Consider the following 23,928-nt stretch of genomic DNA (forward strand, 5'->3'; position numbering starts at 1 on the left):
ATAGTAATGCTTTGCTAGATTATTTTAGTTTCTAGTTAAAGCATGTTTGGGAGATTGGGGGACTGAAAAAAGAAAAAGAAAGAAAAAAATAGCACCTCAGAACAGGAAGAGGTTGAAAAAAATACATGAATCCACTTTGTACGTCCTTACTTAGAAAAGTCAGTCATACAGTAACTGTCATCTCAGCATTTTTAAATATGTTCTGTATGTAGGCAGTCATGACACATATGAGGCATCCCAGCAATATTTCTTTCTTTTTTTTTTTTAAAGAAACAAGACAAATTCATTGACCCAAAGACTGGCACTTTTAGACCAGATGTTTCAGCAATAATTGCAAAAACTGAAATACACTAAGGGACCCAAAAGAAAAAAATGAAATGAAGAGCTTCCCAATGGAAAAGTACTTCTTTGACAGTTATTTAAACTTGACTGATGCACTGAGGAACTTCTCATCCTTCAAACAATTGTGTTGGAAGAGCAGCTCGGGCGATCGGACCACTGAAAGTCGAACTATCCAACACAAATTTAAAATCTGGAAGAATAAAAGTTAACCTTCAAGGGATAAAATCTGCTTTAAGAAATAATTAAGAGCTCACTCAAATGTTTGGTTAAAAGTGACTGAAGAAAGTCCGCAGAAGTCAGCAATGCAAAGAGAACTCAGGATAACGATGGTGAGTCCAGATTTACCTGGTTCCAGAGTGACGTCAGGGTAAGAAGAGCAGCAGAGAAACTCATGTTCCCATCATGCATGGAGCTGCTATGGAGAGCGGGGGATTATATGTATAGTACTATAAGGTTGCTCCAGTTGATCAGATTAAGCAACAGTAACCAAAAAGTTTGGTCAATAGATTTTAGTTTTCTTCCCTGATGGCATGGGCATATTCCAGGAAGACAATATCAGGATTCATGGAGCTGAAATGGTTAAAGAAACCATCTTCATCTTAATTGGAAATCTTTGAGATGGGCTGGAGAAGACTTTATGCCGCAGTCCAACGTTCTGTGTGACTTTTTGTTTGTTTTATTTTATTTTAAAAACCCATATTTGCGCTATATACTCAGCTCAAATGCAAAACACAGTTCAAAGAGCCTGCAAACATCTCAGTACGCAGAGGACAGGGCCGAGATGCCAACAGCGACAGGACTTTGTGTGGCACAGCTTTAAGGACAACCTTGGTGCTGTCTGTGTAGGAAAACGCTGCATGGATTCAGGAACCTTCCCCGTCAGTAAACACGGTCTGTTGCAGCATCCAGACACTTCACTATGCAAAGAAAATAAGCATGTAAACGAAAATCTGAAATATTCATTGGGCCCTGAGCTTATTTAACATGAGATGAATCACACAGCTTGTTGTGAGCACACAGTTCAAAAGCCAATATTTGTGACAGCATGGGGGCATATTAATTTGCACATCTGTGAAGGCACTATTAATGCTGAATAATTTATACAGCGGCATATGCTGGAACCCAGACGATGTCTTTTTCAAGAAAGAAATGTCGTTTTTTTTCTTTTGTGCTAGATGATGTCAAAACGGGATAATTACACGTACAACAGCATGGTTCCAGGATGAAAGGGTTTCACGGTAAACCGGTCTAACTGCAGGCCCGACCCGTGGCACATATACTGAAAACATCTGAAGCCTTGTGAAACAGAAAAATCTAATACCGGAGGTGGCAGACTGTGACAGAAACTGTATATCAAGTAATATATGGGGAAAGAATGTCACCTTCAAAACTGAAACAAATGACTCGTCTCCTCAGGTCCTGCAAGTGTGGAGAGTCGTCAAAACAAGCAGTGATGCAAATCGGCGGTAAAAATGTCTGTGTACCATTTATTTTTAAAAATGTGTTGTTAGTAGTGTAGTTGTGATTAAAGGGTTGGATAATTGTGTAAAGTCTTCTCCAGAACATCCCAAATACTCTTCATGAAATCTGAACTCTGGTGCTCAAGCCACGTGTGAAAATGGTGTCACAATCTGAACCATACCGATCCTTGAAACTTCGTCTCAGTCCCTCCAGCTTATTCAGATTAGCTTATTTTTTGAGGGTAAATAAAATCTGAGAATTGACTTGGCCAGCTGAAACCAGATCATGATACTGCTTCCACAGACTTGCACATTAGGCTCTCAACACGGTGGATCACTCGTCAGCTGATGCAGCCATCGCTCTGGAACACGTATCGTCTGGACTCATCAGACCACATGACATGGTTCCACGGCTCCTGACATCATTTCTTAACAAAATGAAACACTTGTTGTTCTGATTACCCCGCTCTTTTCTGGGAAGGTTTTCATGAGACTACAAAGCTGTTCATTCCCCATACCCAGAGTTTTCTTCACACTGGTCTCCTACTTTTACCTTTGAACATCATCAAGAGTTTTACAGCTGATTTCGTTTGAATAAATCTCACTAAACCTGTAAATGATTTCTGATATGAATCATTCATGATTTTTTTTTCTTCCAGGCACATTTCTTCCTCAGGGATGATAATTCGTTATCCGTCCAGCTTTTCGTGCTGCATCAGGCAGCTCCTGATTCAATTTTAGTCATCTCAGCAATCCCTTTAGTTGTTTTGTTTGCTCTGATGAAGTCCAAAACTACATTTCATCGACGGTCATGACATTGTTTCCAGAACCAGAGGACGAGTTTCCCTGACGCATCATGTTTAAGGAGTGAGAGACGGCTCGCTGCATCAGTTATGATTAAATCACTCGGTGCCGTCTGAAACATATTTGTCACGACGGTGGACCCACGGAAAATAAATCCATACTCGAAAGACAAAAAAGAAATAAATGAAGGTGAGCACGTAAGACTACGGTGAAAAACAGAGCACATTCCTTCAGATGAACGTTTAAACTGTGATGCAACCTATAAAGTGTCTGCCTGTGTGGAGGACATGCGCTGCATCGAGCAACAAATCATCCATCATAATCCCCTTTCATGGCACTAAATGACCAAGTATATCAGATTTAACCGCAACATGAAGGGAGAGGGGGAAAAAAGTTTGGTTACCACACTAAACCGAATGTGGCACGTCATTGCAAGTGTATTTACTTGGTCCAAACAGTTAAAAGAGACGAGGGACGTTTCCTGGGACGTAAGAGAGAAAAACGCAACCCTCCATTCATTTTGCCCTGCGTGTCGTTCTGAACCAGCAATCTCTTGTTCATGGTGAAGTTGCACTGGTTGTGGCACCAGGTTTAAGCTCTACAACGAATACTAACATTCAAATAAAGAAAGCATCACAATATTGTACCATACACAGAAATACTTCTCTAAAATGCTTGAAAAATCCTTCCTGCCATCACCGAAAGTTCTCTCTGCCTCGCCTGATTTTCAGCTCCAAGCCTGGCCTCCAACTTCATCCATGTTTGTGTACATATTTTCACTATTATTATACCTATGTGAGGTAAAATAAACAGCAGTCTCTGAGTATATACAGTACGAGAGGCCAGTCTCAGCAGGTGCTGCAGGTTTAGCAGGAATTACTCTCCAAGTTACCAGCAGGTGGCAGTCTTAATGGGCTTCAGACAGCCTGCATCCTGCTGCTGCATAACAGTTTTTGATGCTTTAAAAATCAATACTCTAGCCACTGGTTACAACAAGAATGGTAAAAACACATATTCATGAAAAGTAACTTTATATATTGGCCTCCAAAAAACAATCTCATATCAAACTGTGACTGAAGACGTCCTTGGTTTCCTCTCCTCTCCGCAGGGAACGAGTTGCAGAGCAGCACAGTCACGGTGCACAGTGCGTTGGCTAATGGATAAAAGCAAGAGGGCGCACGCAGATTGAAAAAGTTGTAGCTCGCTCAAACAAACTCTCCTTTCGAGACCGACGTGAGCCCGAAAGAAGAGCAGAAACTTGCTTGAGTTTTGTTTCATAGTGCAAGGCTCATTTAAGGTCCTTTTCCACAGAAGCCGCTCCTTTCCCCACTCCCCGTCTACGGCTTTCACTCACAGATCGACAAAACACCACTGAAATACTTCTATAAGATCCTTAAAAGATAAAAGTGCAATTGTTAAGATACATACATCTGCATGAATCAGAAAACAAGTTGTTTTGCCTTATCCAAACACAGCAGGGAGCTCGATTTGGAGATTACGAGAAAGGGAAGGCGGAGCAAGAGGAGGATGGAGCTTAAGAGGAGGGCAGCAGTCGTCCGCACAGATTCCAGCCCCGGGAGTTTCTGACTCCTGGTCAGTGATACAGAACTGGTCTAGTCCTCAATGCAGATGACATCGCTCGGTTTGCCAGACTTGAGATCAGGCGTGGCCACGTCTCTCAAGGAATCAAGTGATTTCTTGTCCAGATGGCTTGTAGGTAGCGGGGCGCCATTAGAGGACACTAAAACAGGAAGGCATCTAATATTTAGTTGTACGCCTGGAGAATGCAAATGTAAATGTTCAGAGAGTTTAAGGATAATAAAATGAGGAAAAAAAATTGGGATTTTTATATCTCACTATGCTGTTTTGTTCCAGTGTAGTATAAATAAAGTTAAATTCAAAAAGTGAAGGTGGGTATCTCAAATATCTCACCCCACAGCTCAATTTCTAACACATTTTTTAGTAAGAAAAAAAGCCAAATTTTATGTAACTATTTTGCTCATTTTAAGAATTCTAGTTAAGAAAACCTTTTTACTCCATTGGAAAAGATATTTGCTCAAAATAAGACTGCTAGGCGTATTTCTAGGGGTCTGTGTTTGCAGTGTTTCCTCCAATAAATCATTTTGGCTAACAGGATGGATTATTTAAAACTTGGGAGGTTGTTGTAACACTGATGTTGCCTTATTTAGCTTCTAAATTCTGATGTGCAAATGTTATCATCAATTAGTTAAAAAGAAATATATTAAAAAATGTTCATGGATTTCTAGATACTGTTTATTAATGAAGATGATGATAGTTTGCAATTATGGATTTTTTTCTCTAGTTTGACAACATTTGCTTGTTTGTCAAATCACATCTTTCACTGTGAATGAGTTCGTCTCTATCTGCGGCTATTGAAGTGTGAGTGGCATGAACAACTACAGTTTCCCGGTTGCCTTGTGGTACTTCTGATTTATTGCAAATATCGATCGTTACCGCTGACGTAGGGTCCTAAGGGCATCTGGCTGTAGTTGACCATGGGCTGCCCTCCTGGTCCTCTGAATCCCCCTCCGAAGTTGCTGCTGTACATCTGGGAGCAGCCGAACCCTCCCTGGCTAAAAGGCTGAAGAACAAACAAAAGAAGCACATGTATCCTCCTGAATGCTGCAAAGTCGCATGATCCAACACAGAAGCAGTGGGCGGACTGAAGGAAGTGATGCTCTATGCAACATTGAACAGATTGGAGTTGCTCTGAGAGAGAAACAGAGAACAGAAAAATATAAATATGGGGTTTCAATAAGCCTTTTTCTGCCTTCGTCATGGCAACAGCTGCTGTAGCAACCAAGAGAGCAGTCTCAGAGATGATACCAGTTTGGACTACTTGGCAAAAACGATTTTTTTAAATATAAGGCGCATCAAACTGGTGAATGGGTGAAAAAAAGGCTGAATATCAGGGACATCCAGTGCTGGTTTTTGGCCTTGAGCCTGCATACAGAGATTTCCTCAGGTTCTCTGAGGTTTTTGATTATGCACTGTAGATGATGAAATATTCAAGGTTTTCACAATTTGACACTGGGGAACGTTATTTTGAACAAGCAGATCGATGAACTTCTGCCGATCTTTACTTCTGAAAAACTTGGCCTCGATGAGATTCTCTTTTTATAATGTTTTCCATGAAATGTTAAAAATGTCTCACTTTCAGTGAGTTTCTAGTCCTGAAATTCTCTGCATTGTAATACATAAGTTACTTGTCAAGAGCTTTTCCTGCAGCCATCTGACCTTCGTGAGCATTTCATCTCACCTGCTGCGGAGGAGGCTCGTTGCCCCGGCTGGTGAGACGGCTCAGGATGCTCCTCTCGGACATCTGCAGGCGGGATGACACCGGCGGGATCCTGGACAACATGTTGGGCAGTCGTGTCACATCTGCTTTCATGTCACTCAGGAGTTCCTCCAGCTGGTTCAGCACTGAGGGGGGAGAGGGAGGGAGCCAACGTTACGCTTGTAAACGTTTGATCCTGAACTTGTAGAGCCAAGAGTAAAAACAAGGAAAACAGCATGCATGCATGCAAAAAAAAAGGTCTGGAAAACCTAATTCAAACTGACTGCGATCATCATTTAATTAAATATTTGATCCAGGATTTTAAAATGACAAATGTCCAATAACTAAATGCCATAACAATTTTCAGGTCAAAGATGTCATTTTGAAACTATACTGTTTCAACACCTCAGTTCTTAGTATTTGCCCTTTTCCCAAACTTTCAGACTAATCACTGACAAGCCGTCAGTCATCATGTTTTGATGTCGAGTCAAACTAACAAAAAAAAAAGAAAAAGAAATAAAGCCACTGGTTGAAACAGGATCTTCATAGAGCAGTGACATGGAAGCATCTGCGTGCACTTCCTTTGACATCGCATTTGTCTGTCTGTGTGGAGGGTTTAACCTTTGTCCCACTGAAATAATCATATTTCAAGATTTTTACTTCCGATTATGCCTCTTGTAGCAAGAAACAACACATTTCAATACAGGGTCAGTTAATAAGATGAATGTTCTCAATTTAATGACTACTAATGTAGTGGTGATAGCTTTATTGTCAGTAACTAAACATACTGAAAAAATATTGTAAAAGTTCAAATAAACAACTGTTACATGAATTTTGTCCTGACTAAAAAAGAAATAAGACAATTTTGAGTATAGTCTGAGTACTCTAAACCATTTATTTATGTAGGATGTTTGGAGTCGTTACCAACTTAAAACCTCACATGTAGTACAAAACAACCTCCTTATTTTGTTTCTTTCGTTCAGAATTTCTCATTCAGGGTACCACAACCCTGATTTTATCCTGCCTCCCCGTTTTTTATTTCCACCCAACTTCCCGTTTTCTGTACCTGCAAAGAGAGAGTAGCTGCAAAATGTGTTTCAAAACAGGCCCACCCCAAGGAATAAGGGGGTGAGGTGAGCTTAGTTGCTGATTCCACACTCTCAAACCAGCTGCCATGAACTCAAGACCTCGTGAAATTGTGTCAACTTGTCAAAAAAAAGGGTCATAATATATATCTTTTAGCAGTTCCAGCTCACAGTTTCCCCTTACCTTTGAAACGCATGATGCAGCAAAAAAACCAAAAGGGATTTTTGTCTCATAAAAACTCTATAAAGCTGGATTATTTATTTTCCTCCTGTTCGAGCTGCGGGGACAGCCCAGTGGGAACTTTTGATTCACCTTTGTGAAGAACGGCATTGGCGGGCTTGTTCCCGGCCAGAGACTCTTTGGACAGGTGTTGGTGGGACTCGGCCAAACACTCCACCTCTGTGAAGCGAGTGTTGAGAGCCATGGCTGGGTGGCTGGGGTCCTGGGTCATGTTGAGGTACGCCGCCCGCCGCAGCTGCTCCTCGATCACCAGAGCCTGCTCTAATAACTGCACAGGCACAGAAGGAAGCAATGAAAAAGGGACTCGGAGGGACGAAAGCAGGACTTGGCAGAGACCGATTTAGCTATGAAGTCTTAGAAGGCCTCTGACAGCTGAATCAATGCGGTTTTTAATAAAAAAGAAGTTTCCAAATTGCCTTAAATCGACGAGCCAGGAACTTGTTCTTCATTTCAAGGTAGTTTCCCTTATGCATCTCAGTTTTGAAGGGCTCATTCAAAATGGCATAGCGGGGGTCATTCTGAATGTCTTGCCAGCGAGCGTAGCCATGTCTGCGATAGTTTTCTTGGTCAAGGAAAACAGGAGCTGTGATATTTTCTACAGATAAAAGAAGTGACGCTTTTGAAGACAGTGTGGTACGTCCTTCCTCACATGCTGTAAACTTCATCTCTTCCTCCGCACCTCCTTCCTGCCACAAGCGATCTCGGCACGTCGGAAGATGCTGACTGTTTTTTCGCTCTGACGTGGGGGAAAGGATACGTTACGATGCCAGCCAGCAGCCAGTAGTCATGGCGACGGTGCCAGATGTCGTGCATTTTTCCAGAAGACAGCGCCGCCCTCTCCTCCGTCTGCCAGAGGGTATGCAACTCTTGACAGCACGACAGCAAAAACAGACAGTTTTAAGACAAAGACGAGGGTTCAGAATGCTTCCAGTTTGACATTAAAGCGCCTGAAATGAACAAGTAGCAAAAGGACATCAGAGCCCAAAAAACTTGATAACTAGACAGGTAAACATTTATGAGATGCAAACATTATTCTGAAGCCTAGAAGCGGAGATATCCGTGTCCTTCAACTGAAAATCAGATGACACTTTTGTACTTTTATGGGTTTTTTTAATGGTAACATACATGTATATTTCCGTATACAGTAATCCCTCGTATTTCGCAAGGGTTACGTTCCAAATAGAACCTGTGATAAGTGAAATCTGTGAAGTAGTAACCTTTACTTTTGTTACAATTATTATACAAGGCTTCAAATTGCAGAGATCAGCACCGCGACGCGAGTAATTGGATTTGAACGGAAGAATCGGTGCAGAACGTTTTGTCGACATTATGGATTTTGGAAAAAATGTGCAAACTTAAATGTGGCAAACTGTTGTACATGTACATGTACATGTACAGTACATATCAAACCGTAACGTTATTGACACACAGGAAGTGAGGAAGCGCAGAGACTGTTTAGCCAATCAGAATGCAGAACACGATGCACAATGCAAATCTATGAAGCAGCGAGACCGTGAAAGGGAAGTTATAGTGAGGGATTACTGTATATGACATATGCAGGATGTCTAGGAGACAAGAGTTAGTGAGAAACTTCACTCTTCCTACCTGTGAAACCTCCATCTGCGATATTAAACATGAATTTGGCTTTGAATCCGTTTTTATCCTCCTTCCTGCCGTCGTCCATCTCATCCAAAGTGTCTTTGTCTCCATTTAATCGACCCTCCAACATGTCCTCACTCTTCACATCATCTGCAGCGGTTGCATGAAGAGATGAAGAGAAACAGCTTCCATACAGTTTAACTGAGGGAGAGTTGCAGCTATTGTACCATTTGTATTTCTTTTATTGAGCGAATTCAAAGCATGCATCATGTACCTGGCTTATTTTCTTTATCCTCAGCTTTTTCCAGGGGAGAACCGGCAGCATCTCGTCTGTCTGAGGACTTCTCTGTTTCTTTGCAGTGGTCCACTGAGGATGACACGGACAAATAAGATTCTCAGCACAAAGCACAGCCTTGCAGAGAAATCATGAATGCCGCACGTGAACCATGCGATGCTCACTCTTGGGTGGGGTGTGACCGGACAGCAGCTCTGCCTGCTTGAAAGCAGACTCTTTAGAGTTCACAGACGGGTCGTTTTTGCAGGAGGGGGATTCGGTTCTGCTCTTCTCGTCGGCCGCCTTGTCCTCCGGGCCGGCCTTGCCCTCCTCACCGTCAGCCGCCCTCTCGGGTGCAGACGTGGGCTCTGCGCTGGAAGCCGGCTGCGGGGAGAACAGACAACAGGGGAGTTGGCAGAGGGCAACATCACAGCTTGAAAGGTGTTTTTTTTATTATTGAGAAGAAGTTACAGTATATACAAAGAACATCAGACAAGTGCTCCAATATACAGTATATGGAACAAAAAATAAATATAAAATTCCAGTGAAATTAACAGAACTAGGGAGAATGACACATAAACGAGTGAATAAATAAAATATGAAAAATGAAAAAATAAATAAGTAAAATGTAAATACAGTATTCATCTTTAAAAAAACTTCTCGTATTAATCGGTTGATGTTATACTTTTTTTGGTGTCAATTACTTTAAGGGATTTAATCTACTCTTTAAACTCAAGTGAGAAACCTTTAAAGTGGGGTAGAGTTTTGGAGAAATTTGCACTACAGAATTAACAGGATTTATAATAAAGGTGATATCATTTTCTTCAGGGACAAAATAAAACATCACACTCCTACAGTCAATTGAGATGTTTATCTTGATTTTAGACACTATATATTGTTCAAATTGAGACCAGAAATTGAAAGATTGAGCACAGTGGTAGAATAAATTAGTTATGGTTTCTGGTTCCACATTGCAAAAAGTGCAGTTAATCTCAATATTTAAGAATTAAGAAAAATATACATTTATTGGGTATAGCCTATAGTGTGCAGAATTTTAATGTGAACCTCTTTTATTTTATTGGAGATACAATACTAATAAGGCCCGCTTGAAAGGTGTATGAGATTTACTGAGGGGTAAAATGAGTCAACAGATGAGCGAAATTAGTAGTGGAAGTAAAAAAAGATTTTTTTTAAAGGGCTCACTTCCTGCTCCAGCAGTTTCTTCCCATCTTGTTCTGCGGTCTCCTTGTCCTCGGCGCTACCCAAGAAAGACTCCGTCTTCTCTACAGCCCAGAAAACAACATCTTAGGTCTTCCCTTGTGATATTCATCAGCATCGATTTTTATTTTTATTCTGTTAGTTTCACATTCAGGCAAAAATGAAAGATGACTGGTGCAGAAACTCTGTCCTGACCTGCTGGGACGGGGGTTCCTGGCTGTGTAGCGACGGGGCTGGCCGGCACTGGGGTGTTGGGATCAGAGGATAAACTCTCAGTGAGCTTCTTCAGCTCCATGCCGATGGGAATCAGGTCTGGAGAACTCAGTTTGCCGTTTACATGTTCAAACTCTTGCACCTACAGACAAAAAAGAGAATATTTTAACGCTGATAATGAAAATCACAAGGGATGTACTTTCGTTTTCAGGTGAGGGATTAGAAGGAGGTCTACTCGAGTACTGAATCGCAAATTTTGAAGCCAGATGTGCCAACTTTTAAAAGTTCAAAATTACCCCCATGAAAATATTTCTGTTAAAGACATTTAAAATGCAAATACTCTACATCACTGACAAAAAAAGTGTTGACTTTCTAAGTGGAAGGGAAGAAGTACTTTCACATCTGCTTTGTAGCAGCAAGTACTAAATCTAAATAGTACAATACATGTGACAAGATGTAATAAACGTATAATGTCTCCCTATAGACCATATTTTCATTTGTAGAGCAAATATGATTTCAGGAATAGCTTCATCTCTTTTCCAAGCTCAGGTCATGTGCAAATGTTTGTACCCCCTGTTTCAATCTTCTGTTTTTTGTTCTAAAAGGATCATAAAAATCCTCCAATTGCATCGGCTGATAACAAATACACCCGTCACATGAACAACTACACTTTTTTGTTCACTTCTTTGTAATTATTTAGCAAAAATGAAGCCTATCTCTGCATAAGCAACGTTCTGAAGAGGAACAGGCTGGAATCCCTCCATGAGCATGCAAGGGTCATAAGGTCATACAGGAAAGCGCGACGTCAAGTCATTGCTGTTGGCTCATGACGGTAATTAGTATTGCCCACATTTTTGTTGCTAGAATGCAGAAAAAAAAGCTGTACATTTTAAAACGTCTTATTTTAGGTTTATAAAGTAAAACACAAACGTTACTTCCTACATTCCCTCTGAACGGGAAACCAGTCATAGACACGACACTTATATAATGAAGAAAAAAAAAGAAAAAAGGGGAAAATTCAGTAATACAGTTCGAAAGAGTTCTATGTAAACAGAAGCTACTCATTACTGAAACTGCAGCTGAATTAAGCGTCGCTGCTCGGTGGATTTGTGCTGGTTCAAACACGTCCTGTCACTTTCCTTTTACAGATAAACAGCTAACCTAGTCGTTTTCTTTTAAAACACCTTCTTACCGCATGACATTTTCTCTTCAATTAAAAATAAAAGACATGTGCATGCTAACACTGTAATTGGGTAAATATCACTTTGTACATTTGCGCATATTTTTCTGTGACTTTGCATTCAGAGCATGTTTGTGAGAACATTTTCCACATATAAGTGTGCTTTTTGTTTTGCAGACTCTTGCATATTTCGACTCGACTGAGTAAGTTCACTTTATACTCCACATGCATGCATTTTTTATCAACAAAGAGATGAAAGTTCTCACATCTTTTTCTGCAAGTTCTTGTGTCAAATGTACAAACTGTTGCATTTTAAAACATACTTATTTTCACAGCAGCTAAATAGTAAATATTTGCAAGTGGTGTAGAGACTTCTTTGTAAACTAATGTAACTTTCTTTTTTTGTTAAAGTTAAAACAGGAAAGAGTTTACGCTCCAATGAACCCTTTTTTCCAGTTCCCTGGGTTTGCCTCAGCCGAGACGTGGCGACCTGCTTTTATTCCTCTCACGGTGTGTTTCCTACAGAAGATGTCTGCGGATAAACGACCAGCACCTTTTTCCTGACAAGCGACATGACTCCGATCCTGGTGAGAACATGCTGGCGAGACAAGCCCTCGCGGGGGACTCCGTCAGCAAAGGTCTCCGCTCCGTCGGCTCCCGGCTCACACAGATGTCTCATGAACAGAGACACATAGGCCCTGGTAAACAGAGACCAGAAGACTGAACAAGAGAAACTCCTGCACGCAGGGCTGAGCTAAGACCATGTATTCAAACAGTTTGAAAGCAGATTCAGGAGTTTAACGCTGGTTGCAGCATGAACGGCAACACATGTGGGGTTAAACATCACAGTTAACGGAGTCTGGTCTTAGTATCGGATGATGATGATGATATCAGCCTTGCGGTACATTCTCAGACAACATTGGTCATCAAATCAACACCACCAAGGGCACGATGGAAAAGAAATCTCCACATTTAGATACTCCCTTCATTTTCACCAAAACATGGCTCCTACTTGACCTAACATTGAGTTTGTTTTAGCAGCAGTGGAAATGTAGCCAAAATAACTGTTCCACGTCAAAACTACAAGAAACATTTTCAACCTGTAGTGCAACTTATTTTTCATTAAAAGTTATTACATATCAATATTCATTAGCAATAAACGTTCATTAGTCATAATAAGTTATTAACTTAAACAATTGCAAGACATTTCACATTTTTAACACATCAGATCATGATCTTTCTCCTTAGGAAAATAGCTGGTATAGTTGCAATAGTGGTGCTATGACATCATTACCAGGACATTTATGAGGCGTAACGATGTCTAGTTTTAATCATGGAGTTAATTTTAGGTAGGATTCGGTGTATTCTGTTCTTAAGGATTGCTATGAAAAGGTACCGAAAATATTTTGCAGCCACAAAGTAAAGTAGTTCAGAAGAGGAATAATATAAAAAGGCATCTGTGATCAAAGGGATGTCACACAGGAGTAAAAAGAAAAAGAATAACAGATATGGGAGCGATGAAGTATTAGTATTATTTTTTTCTAGTAGTACTGGTTGTGGTAGCAGCAGCAAGTGAACTACAAAACTTCATGAGATCCTGAGCTATAAAAATGCACTGAAAAGCAGATGAAATAGTCAAACAATGTCTCCTATAATTACTGGGACGTCTCTTTTCCTTGAAAACAGAGTCTAGTACTTGGTGTATCACTCTAAATATACATGTATATAAAAGAGCATCACCTGAACTCGCGCTCGCTCTTCCCTCGCAGGTCTCTGACCAGCCAGTGAGAGTTGAAGGCATCCTGAGGAGGCATGCCCCAGCGCATGATGGCATTGAGGAAGGCTTTCCGCTGGCGGGCGTTGAACCCAAGGACCTTGTTATGGTGAGAAAAAGAAAATAGAGTTAGCATGTATTTAAAATAGAAGATGCAAAGGCATGGAGTCAAAAAGTTGAAACTTAGCAGCAGAAAAGATCAAACTGAACGCTTGGAATGACATGGAGTGCATCTAACAGAGTTTATGTTGTTATTTCACTTTCCACTTTCGTTGTAACATAGAATTCATAGTTAGGTCTGTAAAATACTGGCTTGCGGCTTTCTTGAAGATGATAAATGTTTCGAGTGTCCACATTTTGAGCGCGGCTGCTGTGTCATATATGGACCGTGTCCCTGACAGCTCCATGTCCTGTTTCTGTCCATTAACCTATTGATTCCACATCCTTTCACTTTTGATCCCCGGTGGCGTGAGTTACAACAAGGTCAGTGCAAAGCAGCGATGCTTCCTGACACTTGCAGTCACATATTTACTCCACAAGAATATGCTGCAAAGAGATTGTAATATTCCCAGATGTTCCACCTACCTCAATGCTGCCTCCAACACGTGCCAGTAAGGGCGGCAGAGGTTTGTCTTTCTCACTCTTGAGCTGCCGACGAGACTGTCTGCGTCCACCTACAAAAGACCAAACAAAGCCCGTTGTTAAAAAGGGCGGATACTTTTAATCACAACCTTGATCAATGATAATTTGTGGGATATGATGCAATATGTTAGGAGGTTGGATGTAAGGTAAGCAGAAAAGTTGAACGAGGGTAATGAGGCAGTCCACCGCCCGCCTACCTTCAGGCCTCTCCTCGAAATCTTCGTCCTCGTCCTCGGACCCCACTGAGTACTCCGACTGATTGTCTGAAAGATCATCCTGCCATTCTGAGCCACATATCAAAGAGAAAGTACATTGCGTTCGCTTCTGGTGACGGCCACCTGAGGGCGCCATGGCACTGCAGATTACTACAGACCACTACAGTACAGCTGAGCATGCACACTCTGCACCACTTCTGTCCTCTGGAAGTGAGGCGAGAGCACACAACTACAGGCACTCACTTTCACTTTGAGTGTACTCTAAGCTGCAGTGGACTCTAAAAACTTTACACACTTGTAAAAGATCAACTACAATCGACAGAGAAGCTCCTGAACCGTTGCAAGAAAGTGCCTTAGAAGTGCTGTGTGAGGAGCAAGAGCTGTAGGCCAGGATTAGGATACATTTCATGTGACCAGTTTAAGGCAGCTTTTTCTTGAAAGTATAACTGTTATCTTCAATTAAAAAAAACACACTATTAACTCACTAAAAACTAAAGCATACATTGCCTCCTTAGACAGCAGCCACGGGGGTTTGGGCATGCACTAATCACAGCACAGGGTCAGAAGTACAATATCATCCAACTTAAACAGAAGCATGTGAACTATATCAGCAGTTTACCATCATAACATTTAAACATTCAACATTTCTGGAAAATCAACTACATATTCACAGTGGTAAGAAAAAGTATGTGAACCCCTTGGAATCAGCTGGTTTTCAGCATTAGTTTGCCATAAAATGACGTCAGATTTTTATCTCCGAACAGTTAATAGCATGAACAATTATCATTTCTCCTCATGTCGTCATTGAACACTCTCCAGTAGGAAGTAAGTGAATGTTTTGGAGCTCATAGCTGGTGGAACCTCCTCAAGTCGCTTTCAGCGGCTCTGGTTCACATGCACAACGTTCAGGATCAATATTTGACCACTCTTCTTCACAGAACTGCTTCGGCTCAAATGTTTATGTAGAACGTTATTCTACAGCGAATGCCGCTCCAAAAGGTGGAGCTTCCCTTCTGAAGCCATTTTCCGGTGGATTGACTATGATCTCCGTCTTGCCGCGTCACTCAACTTTGGCTGCACTTCGGCGGGTGGACAGCCACCCCGACATTATCATGGGGTGGATTTTGGTAAACTACTAGATTCATGTTTCCCTTGATGATGGGAAGTTGTTCAGGGCCTGAGGAAGTGAAGCCAGTCTAAATCCCGATGCTCCCTATAACATACTAGGGGCCCGATTTACTAACCCGAGTACTAAATTGCGTGTGCACTGAAAAAGTTTGCACGTGCTGTTGTTGTGTGTTTTGCGGGTGATCAACTAAGATTGCGTGCGCAGTTGATAACAGGTGCAAACAGCAGTATTTAAATGAGGTTTTGCGCGTCTTACGGTTTGCGGCGCAAACTTTGCGCCATGGAGAGTCTGGATGGAAAGCAGGATATAGTCGCAAGCGCAAAATGAAATTTGACGAGTTGGAGTTAGAGATATTAGTCTAAGAGGCAAATTGTTGTATTCAGCACCCCTGCCGTGAAAAGCACCCCCTCGTATATTCAATGATAAGTAGACCAAGAAAAAAAACAACACACTGACACTTCAATATATTTATATATACACACTCACACAAACACATACTTAAGAGTTTATATTATATATATTTACAAATATTATGGAAGACAACACAGTAAGCAGGCTATTAATTAATGACATCAATAACCATTTACCTGATTTTTGTTATCTGTGACTGTGATTGTGGGAAAGTATGACTATTGTGGAATCCATGAGCGCATTTAAACATGAATCATTAACACAAAACTGGACGCTAAACAGAACATGACACGGAATGAGAATATCATTTTTGTCAGACGAGGGGGTGCTTTTCACGGCAGGGGTGCTGAATACGGCACAACACCGGGGTATGACAACTGCAGAACAAGTATAGGCACACAATAAGAAACACTTTTTTCTCCATGAAAACACGTGATTTATTTATTATCACAAATAAAAAAATGAACGTGCCTCCTGTGGCAACCTTTTGCTGAATAATACTCGATTTAACATTCAAATAAAATATTTCTCCTTTTGCATGTGGAGATTAGCACCTTCCTTCGAACGTATTAAATACAGACGCAATCACAATCCACGCAAAAACTTTCAGGCTTGGTAAATCTCATTGCGCGTGGTAAATGGACCAATTTGCATCTTCCCCTCCCAGTATTTAGCGATTTCTGGCGGGTACGCCCCATATTGATTATTCATCAGGGCAAAAGTACTAAATGAATTGCGTGTGCTATTTTGCGCATTTGAGAGACGCAGTCCTCTTTGCACGCTGTTAGTAGATCAGCTGGCACTTTGGTTTGCGGGTGCTGTCAAGTTTGCACATGTTTTTACACACGCAAACCTTTAGTAAATCAGGCCCTAGATGTCTTGATGTCGGTAAGCTGTGTCCAACATGGAGCTGCATATTCTGCCCAAACAACTCAACATTTTCTGAGTTGTGTTGCAGATTGCCAAGAAACTATTTGGCAAACTGCAGGTATGCAGCAATGTTCTTTGGATGACAGCAGCTTCCTCCGGGATGCTATGCCGTCTACTCTGCCTGTCCAATGACTTCTGTAACTCATAAACAGAGATGTTCCTAGGTCCAGTGATGTCATCAAGCCTTCAGCTGCTATTCCTGGGTTCTTCTTTACCTCATTGATGATTCTTGTGGTGGCTTTGGACTCATCTTGGCTGGGAACTCACTCGTGGAAAAGCAGCCACAGCAATAAAAGCTCTCTATATTACTATGGACTAACGGATGCCTAAACACTATGAAATTACTCTGCATCCCTTCCCAGTCTTATGCAGATCAACTACTCTTGGTCCTAAATATTCAGAAATCTCTTTTTTTTTCCCTCAGCAGATGCTTCTTATGAACCTTAAACGTAAATGGTTTGTCTCTTCAACCAATGAAATGATGAAACCACTCGTCTAAGCTAATTTCACAAACTGCTCTGCAGGTGTGAAAACTACTGACTCCAATTAGCTTTTGTTAGGATAATTCGTCTGTAATTGCAACTGCGTTTTCCCCCAGCGTTGTGACTGTTTAATGTTAAATGCACGTGTTCGGTAAGAAGCATGAGAAATGAAAGAAGCTTGTTTCATGAGCTCAAGCAAACCGTGTTCTTCTATTATTGTGACTCGATGAAGATCAAATCCGTTTTTATGGCAAATTTAAGCAGAAAAGCAATCATTTCGAGGGAATTGACATACTTTTTCTTGTCGTGGCATGTACAGTGTTATGTATAGAACAAATCAGTCACTCAAATGTGCTACAACACACATGTATTACTATAAAAGCAAGCAGATACCTGTGTAAGCTCCTGAAACAACAAAATGTGAGCAAATTCTTAATATTTAAGGTCATATATTTCACAGACCTTTCTATTGTTGGAATAGATCAACTAAAGCAATGAGCCATGTTCATGTGACTTTTAGCTGTTCATAGTTTGGGGTAAAACAGACATGAACGATGGGGGATGCCTTTTGGTGGGACTCTGTGATGACTGAAAAGCCAAAATGGTAGTGCCCAGTTCTTGTGTGTGGTGCTAGGAAATCATCTGAACATGAAATAGCAGGAAACAGATTCAGACTAATAGTCAAGGGGCAACTTTATAAAAGAGCCTCCGTTAAGACTTTTGCTCACATGTCTGGGTAAAGTTTGACAACCTATTTTTTTTGTTAGAACAAATCTATAGAAGGAATTTTAGGGGTGTTGTCATCTTGAATTTTTTAGTTGGTGACCACTAGAGGCGCTAGAATATTCAAGTTCTCAATTCAGGCATATGGTCAGTTTTGGTCAAACTGTACAATTTATATGCATAATTGTCAAGATTAAAACATTGTATATCTAAGGAAATAGATAAAACAATAGTAAAAAAAAGCCTTTATGAATAATTTTGTAATATTTTAGCCAATATTGGATACTAAATATCACTTTTTTATAGACGTTTTTGACACAGGATTTCATAGAAAATGTGTTTCACTGCAAAAAAAAAGAAAAAAGATGGTTATTATGTGTGTGTTAGAAACGCCTATAAAAAAGTAATATTCTTTAACCAATATTGGACAAAATATAGCAATACAATTAAAAAAAAAAATTTTCAATTGATGTTTTATCCATTTCCCTAAATATGAAATCTTGAACATTGAAGATTTTGCATATAAACTGTACATTTTGACCATTATTGTGACCATATGCATGAATTGAGTATTTGAATGTTACAGCGCCTCCAGTGGTCATCAGCAAAACAATCCAAGATGACAACACCCCTATTATTCCTCCTAGGGGTTCCTTCTAACAAAAAAATAAGGTTGTCAAACTTTACCCAGAAGCGTGAGCAGAGTTATCAATCTTAGGGTTTTCCCCCTGACTATAACCCCAACGTGAATCCTCTGAGTGGTTTATTTAAAAAAATAATGACTCAAGACTATGACTTTGGCCTGCCATCCAGCGGGGAGTCAGCTGGTAAAGTGATCACTAAAAAAAAACAGGGCACCCATCTATTCTGCTGGCCTCTTCCAGGGCAACTCTGGTGTATTTTAGCTCGTACGTAAATATGGCAACTCCAAAACATAGCTGTTGATTCATTTAATGCTACCAAGAGAAATGTTGTGGATGAGCATCCTAAAGATGAGCGCTCCTTGGTGGAGGCTTAGGGGAATGGCATGAAGCCACACATGTGAGTGTGGATTGACCATCGTGTCTTCTCACAGAGCCTACCTTGGTCCTCCTGGGTCGTATCGTTGTAGTTGACCTGCTTCCGGATCCGCTTGCCCTTGCCCAGGTTTCGGGCCAGGTCTTCCTGCTGCTGCTCGTAGTGATGGCGCAGGAGTTTCTCCCAGTAGTCCGGGTCAACGTTCTCCTCTTGCTTGATGATCTCCCGCTCCACCTCCTCCTGGACATGGACACACGCAAACACGACGAAGAGCTGGTGAGGGACATGTTCTCAGGACCAAAGCCATAGAGGAGCTAGTTCAGCTTTCAGAGAGCTCAGAGAGAACATGCTACCATTCAGACAGTTGTTCAGAACCTCAAGTAGAAATTTTGGTTATCTATACTTCAGTGGAGTAATTATTTTTCAGACGAATTTTTTACTTTTACTTCTTACATTTTCACGCAATTATCTGTACTTTTTACTCCTTACATTTTAAAAACAGCCTCGTTACTCTATTTCATTTCGGCCTTTAAAAAAAACTATCCAGTCAAATTGCTCCATCCGGATAGAGTGAATTTGGTTGTGGTTGTTTCAGATGTTCTTGTCCAGTTTTGTTCTTACATCCGTTCCCTCAGATTCCTGCAACTAAACTTGGATGTACATTCCAATAAAGGTTAGGATAAATGATAACATGCCTCTGAAGTTTGACTTTTTGCACCATTACAATACTTATAGGCAACTAGTCATCATATCTTCTTCTCTCTGAAACACATGTTAATGCTCAATAGTACACATATATGGTTCTTTAATATATTAGCATTATACTAAGATGCATTCATTTTCAATGGCTTTTGTCCTTAATAGCTTTTGTCCCCCTTACATTACTTTTACTTTTATACTTTAAGTAGTTTTGAAACCAGTACTTTTATACTTTTACTTGAGTAAAAAACTTGAGTTGATACTTCAACTTCTACAGGAGTATTTTTAAACTCTAGTATCTATACTTCTACCTGAGTAATGAATGTGAATACTTTTGACACCTCTCCTCTCCACTGCTCCTGTCACATGTAAAATGGAAATGCACATGTCGAAATATGTGCAGCTCTGAATATGCCTTGTTTTTGTGGAGCGTTTCAAGAATTTCATCATAAATGATTGATCCTGAAAGGTCCAGCTGTCACTTATCTGCCTATGAATTTCCTCCTCGGCACAAGCAGCCAACAGTTTTTTTGATTTTGTTGTTGACCCAGTTTCTTGTCACTTCTTTTTCCAAATATGTCGAGCTCCCAAACGGACGCCCTGAAGGACCGGGGTGCTCTGCGTAACAGCAACTATGTTATGTTATTTACTTTACACAAAAATCTGCTTTGTTCAGACTCGCTGCTTTGAAGGATAACCTCTGATCATACTCGGGAGGCTAACAGGTCACCGGCCCTTCCTGCTGTGGCCTTTTTGATGCATTCAGACAGACCACCTTGACGCTCTACTGGCAGGTTCTGCCGTCTGTCTGAGTGAGGTACTGTAGCATCCTCACCATTTAAAACAGCCTGAACCTCATAGATTTCTTTGCAGTTTGAGCAAAAGCTATAAAGCATCAGTTGCCCTGATGAGGTCCCCGCAACAGTCTGTTTTACAGTAAGTAAGCCGTACAGCCAAAGTAAAAAGACTATTAATAATACTATCTGCTGATCAGCTTAACTGATGATTGATCAAATAAATAACTGTCTGGTGCAAAATTGACCCAGAGTAAAATATCTAATACAGTCTAACCCTCAAAATGTTTTGAAATGTATGAGATTTGATGTTTTAGATAGTAAAAGCTGCTTCATTCATGACCCTCATTCAGAGCAGATGTTAGTCTAGGTTGTCGTCGTCAGGATTTCATCCTCTACTGGCAAAATACAGTTTACTTAAAATAATAATAAATAAAACATAATAATAAAAAAATATATATATAAATAAATTAAGTTCTAAGTTCACTAAGTTCACTAACTAAGTTCAGAAAATTGCATTCCTTTACTATGATACAGTATTTAAATCCAGGAAAAGACAACATATATATATATATATATATCAGAGGTCCTAGACCAATGGCTTCAAGCTCCTTCTCCAAGGTTTAGCAGCCCTGCTCAGGAACTTCTGGTGTGCACCAGAGCAAAGAGGGGATATGAGGTTTATATATATATATACGAGGTATATATATATATATATATATATATATATATATATATATATATATATATAGTACAGACCAAAAGTTTGGACACACCTTCTCATTCAAACGAATGGGGAACTGTGTCCAAACTTTTGGTCTGTACTGTATATATACAGAATGACCTGCCGGAGGAGATCAGGGTAGCTAACACATTGTCTACTTTTATGTCACTTTTAAAAACTCACTATTTTAGACTTGCGTTTAACTGATTGTATTATTTGTATTTGTTTTTATTATCTCTCAATTGTGTCTTAATATTGTACTAATTGGTTGTTTCCTGTTTTTAATTGCATGTAAAGCACTTTGTGACTTGTTTTTGAAAAGTGCTCTATAAATAAAGGTATTATATGATATACATGATGATTAGATGATCAGGGCCTATTGGGATTGGGTAGAAATGAATCAGATTTTCTTCATTTTTATTTCATTAAGTTGTATTATTTATTGATTTATTGTCTATCATTAAGTTTCACCATTGATAATTACAATTTCAAACAGGCGACAACTAGGCATAGCCTTCAACCGGGAGTAGCATCATAACTCGTGAACTTGCCGACGTGAAAACAGAACAAACTTGAAGCGGGCTCCTCGGCATTCAGCAAATCTCTGCAGTTTGAAAATATTTCTAATCGGACAGCTGTTGGCAGTGATACCTCCACTTCTACTATTTGCAGTTTGGGAATTTGACAGAAAGGACTGCCTCCATATTTCTCTCTGTGCATTGCCAAAGAATTGGATTGAGACCTGGTATCAGCAGAGACTCAGGGAGCAAACATGTGATCAGGACATCCTTATGGATCCCTCTAGTGGCTGTTATTGATCCTGAATGCTACAGTATGTTATTATAATAAGTAATATTATTATTTCTTCAAAAGTTTTCACAGGATTAATTGCCATTATCTGAAAAGGCACTATTAAGTTGATATTTAGAATTACAAACGAATATCAAACTAATTGGGGCTGCACTTGAAAAATAACATTTTATCTGCAATTGCAGCAACAAAACATCAAGTGAAAAGGTTCTGGCTCCTGTGAAAAAACTGTGAATTAAAATGACATTGGATTTTTCCATTTAGCTTTCGCGCATCATTATAAACATGTCGAAAGCAACCAACACCGCCGCAACCTTTTCCTGATGTGCTGATTCTATTTATAGAGCAACGACATCTTTTACAGAGTCAAACACCTTTTAAGTCAGCAAGAATGTGTATCACATGCTGCTGATGTGCACGTCAACCCTCTCGGATGTTTTGCCGGCAGGAAAAGCAAAGCTGAGTATCTTTAAAATAAGCCTCATTTCATTTTTAAGATGTGTCATCTTTGATCTGTGATCTTAAAAGTTGCAGAATGTAGCAGAACGTGAAAGAAAACAACCCAGAAAGTGCTCAAGTCTGCCAGCGATTTCTCTCTTTCCGTTTGTGCCAACTCTCACCTCTCCATCTTCTTCTTTCACCACATACTGAGCCACCTTGAAGGAGCTCAGGTACTCGTTCATGTTCTGGATCTCTGTGTCTTCAGTGGCGTCCTGGCTGCGATCTAGCAACTTGGAGATGGCATCGTCGTCATAATGAATCACGTTGCCCTCCTCACCGTCTTTGTTGTCGCCTGTTCACAAGATCGTCTCGGTCACAAACACAAACCTTTAAAAGCACAAAACGGTTTGAACTTTACAGAGACACGTGTGAACCTCTTACCAAAGTTTTACTGGGCTGCCCATTGACACAAAAATGCTTGAGACTGATTTCTGATATGTCAGGAGATGGCTTTGCAAAGACAATATAAAGCTTTTATACATCAGGGAATATTAGTAGTAGGTTACTTTACAAAAACTAAAATGCAAAAACCATGATTCTGGTATTTGTAGAACCAACAATAACTTGAAACCAGCATTTTCCATATGATGTCCTCAGTTCCTTAAACAAAACATCTGATCTACTTTCCATTTTGTTGAGGTTTGCGTTAGTTTATGCGGTGCCATCACAGCTCCTCAATTTTAGGGTGCTTTATCACCTTTAACACCTTAAAGGGGACCTATTATGGCATTTAATCTCTATTCTAAACAGGCCTTGAATGTCTTAAAAACAAGCTTTTGATTGTTCTTTCTATATAAATTAGAAATTCAGCCTCTGGGCCATGTCTTTATCTTTACTGTTTCTAACCTCATTATCTATGCAGGATTCTGAGTGGGCGGGGCTATGATAATGAGGCTCTGTGCTGATTGGCTGCCTGAATGACGCGATACACCGCTATGAAAAAATGGCGGAAGCTCCGGCCGGCGGAGTTAAAGGGGACCTATTATGAAAAACATGTTTTTTCTTGCTTTAACATATATAAAGTGGTCTCCCCTCACCCTGCCAACACAGAGAAGGAGGAAAGCAACCAAATTCTGCAGTGTCTGTACAGCCGCCCGGATGAGCCATCCAGTGTTATGTGACTTTTACGAGCCGTTCAGAATCTGCTCCTGTCGTTACGTAACGACAGGAGCAGATTTCCATAGGTTGGCCTCCACTGCGTGAAACCACGCCCACAACTAACTCTGCTGGCCCTACCCTACACCATAGGCTCTGTGTTGGTGTAACGCGGAACCATAAATCAGCCTTTACACCGTGTCATGCATGCGATGCGAGCGAGCGTCAGCGACAAAATTCAATTCCATTGCTTTATTTTCTATTGGAC

General features: G+C 40.4%; 1 protein-coding gene across 1 annotated transcript in view; it reads right to left on the bottom strand.

The window, feature by feature from the left end:
• Positions 1–282: 282 nt before the first annotated feature.
• The window catches only part of chd5 (chromodomain helicase DNA binding protein 5), a 64,414-nt gene continuing 40,768 nt past the window's right edge, over positions 283–23,928 (bottom strand). Inside the window, exons 24-40 of the mRNA XM_061726968.1 lie at positions 22,685–22,857; positions 19,103–19,277; positions 14,328–14,393; positions 14,074–14,162; positions 13,455–13,588; positions 12,268–12,412; positions 10,517–10,676; positions 10,307–10,386; positions 9,289–9,487; positions 9,104–9,196; positions 8,836–8,979; positions 7,988–8,096; positions 7,647–7,779; positions 7,303–7,498; positions 5,887–6,050; positions 5,082–5,208; positions 283–4,347 (exon numbers count right to left, since the gene is read on the bottom strand). Of these exons, the coding sequence (XP_061582952.1) occupies positions 4,220–4,347; positions 5,082–5,208; positions 5,887–6,050; positions 7,303–7,498; positions 7,647–7,779; positions 7,988–8,096; positions 8,836–8,979; positions 9,104–9,196; positions 9,289–9,487; positions 10,307–10,386; positions 10,517–10,676; positions 12,268–12,412; positions 13,455–13,588; positions 14,074–14,162; positions 14,328–14,393; positions 19,103–19,277; positions 22,685–22,857 (2,315 nt within the window). The 3' untranslated portion in view covers positions 283–4,219. The remainder of the gene's footprint in view (positions 4,348–5,081; positions 5,209–5,886; positions 6,051–7,302; positions 7,499–7,646; positions 7,780–7,987; positions 8,097–8,835; positions 8,980–9,103; positions 9,197–9,288; positions 9,488–10,306; positions 10,387–10,516; positions 10,677–12,267; positions 12,413–13,454; positions 13,589–14,073; positions 14,163–14,327; positions 14,394–19,102; positions 19,278–22,684; positions 22,858–23,928) is intronic.

The sequence above is a fragment of the Cololabis saira genome, chromosome 8 (assembly GCF_033807715.1).
Source record: "Cololabis saira isolate AMF1-May2022 chromosome 8, fColSai1.1, whole genome shotgun sequence".
Classification (NCBI taxonomy): Eukaryota; Metazoa; Chordata; class Actinopteri; order Beloniformes; family Belonidae; genus Cololabis; species Cololabis saira.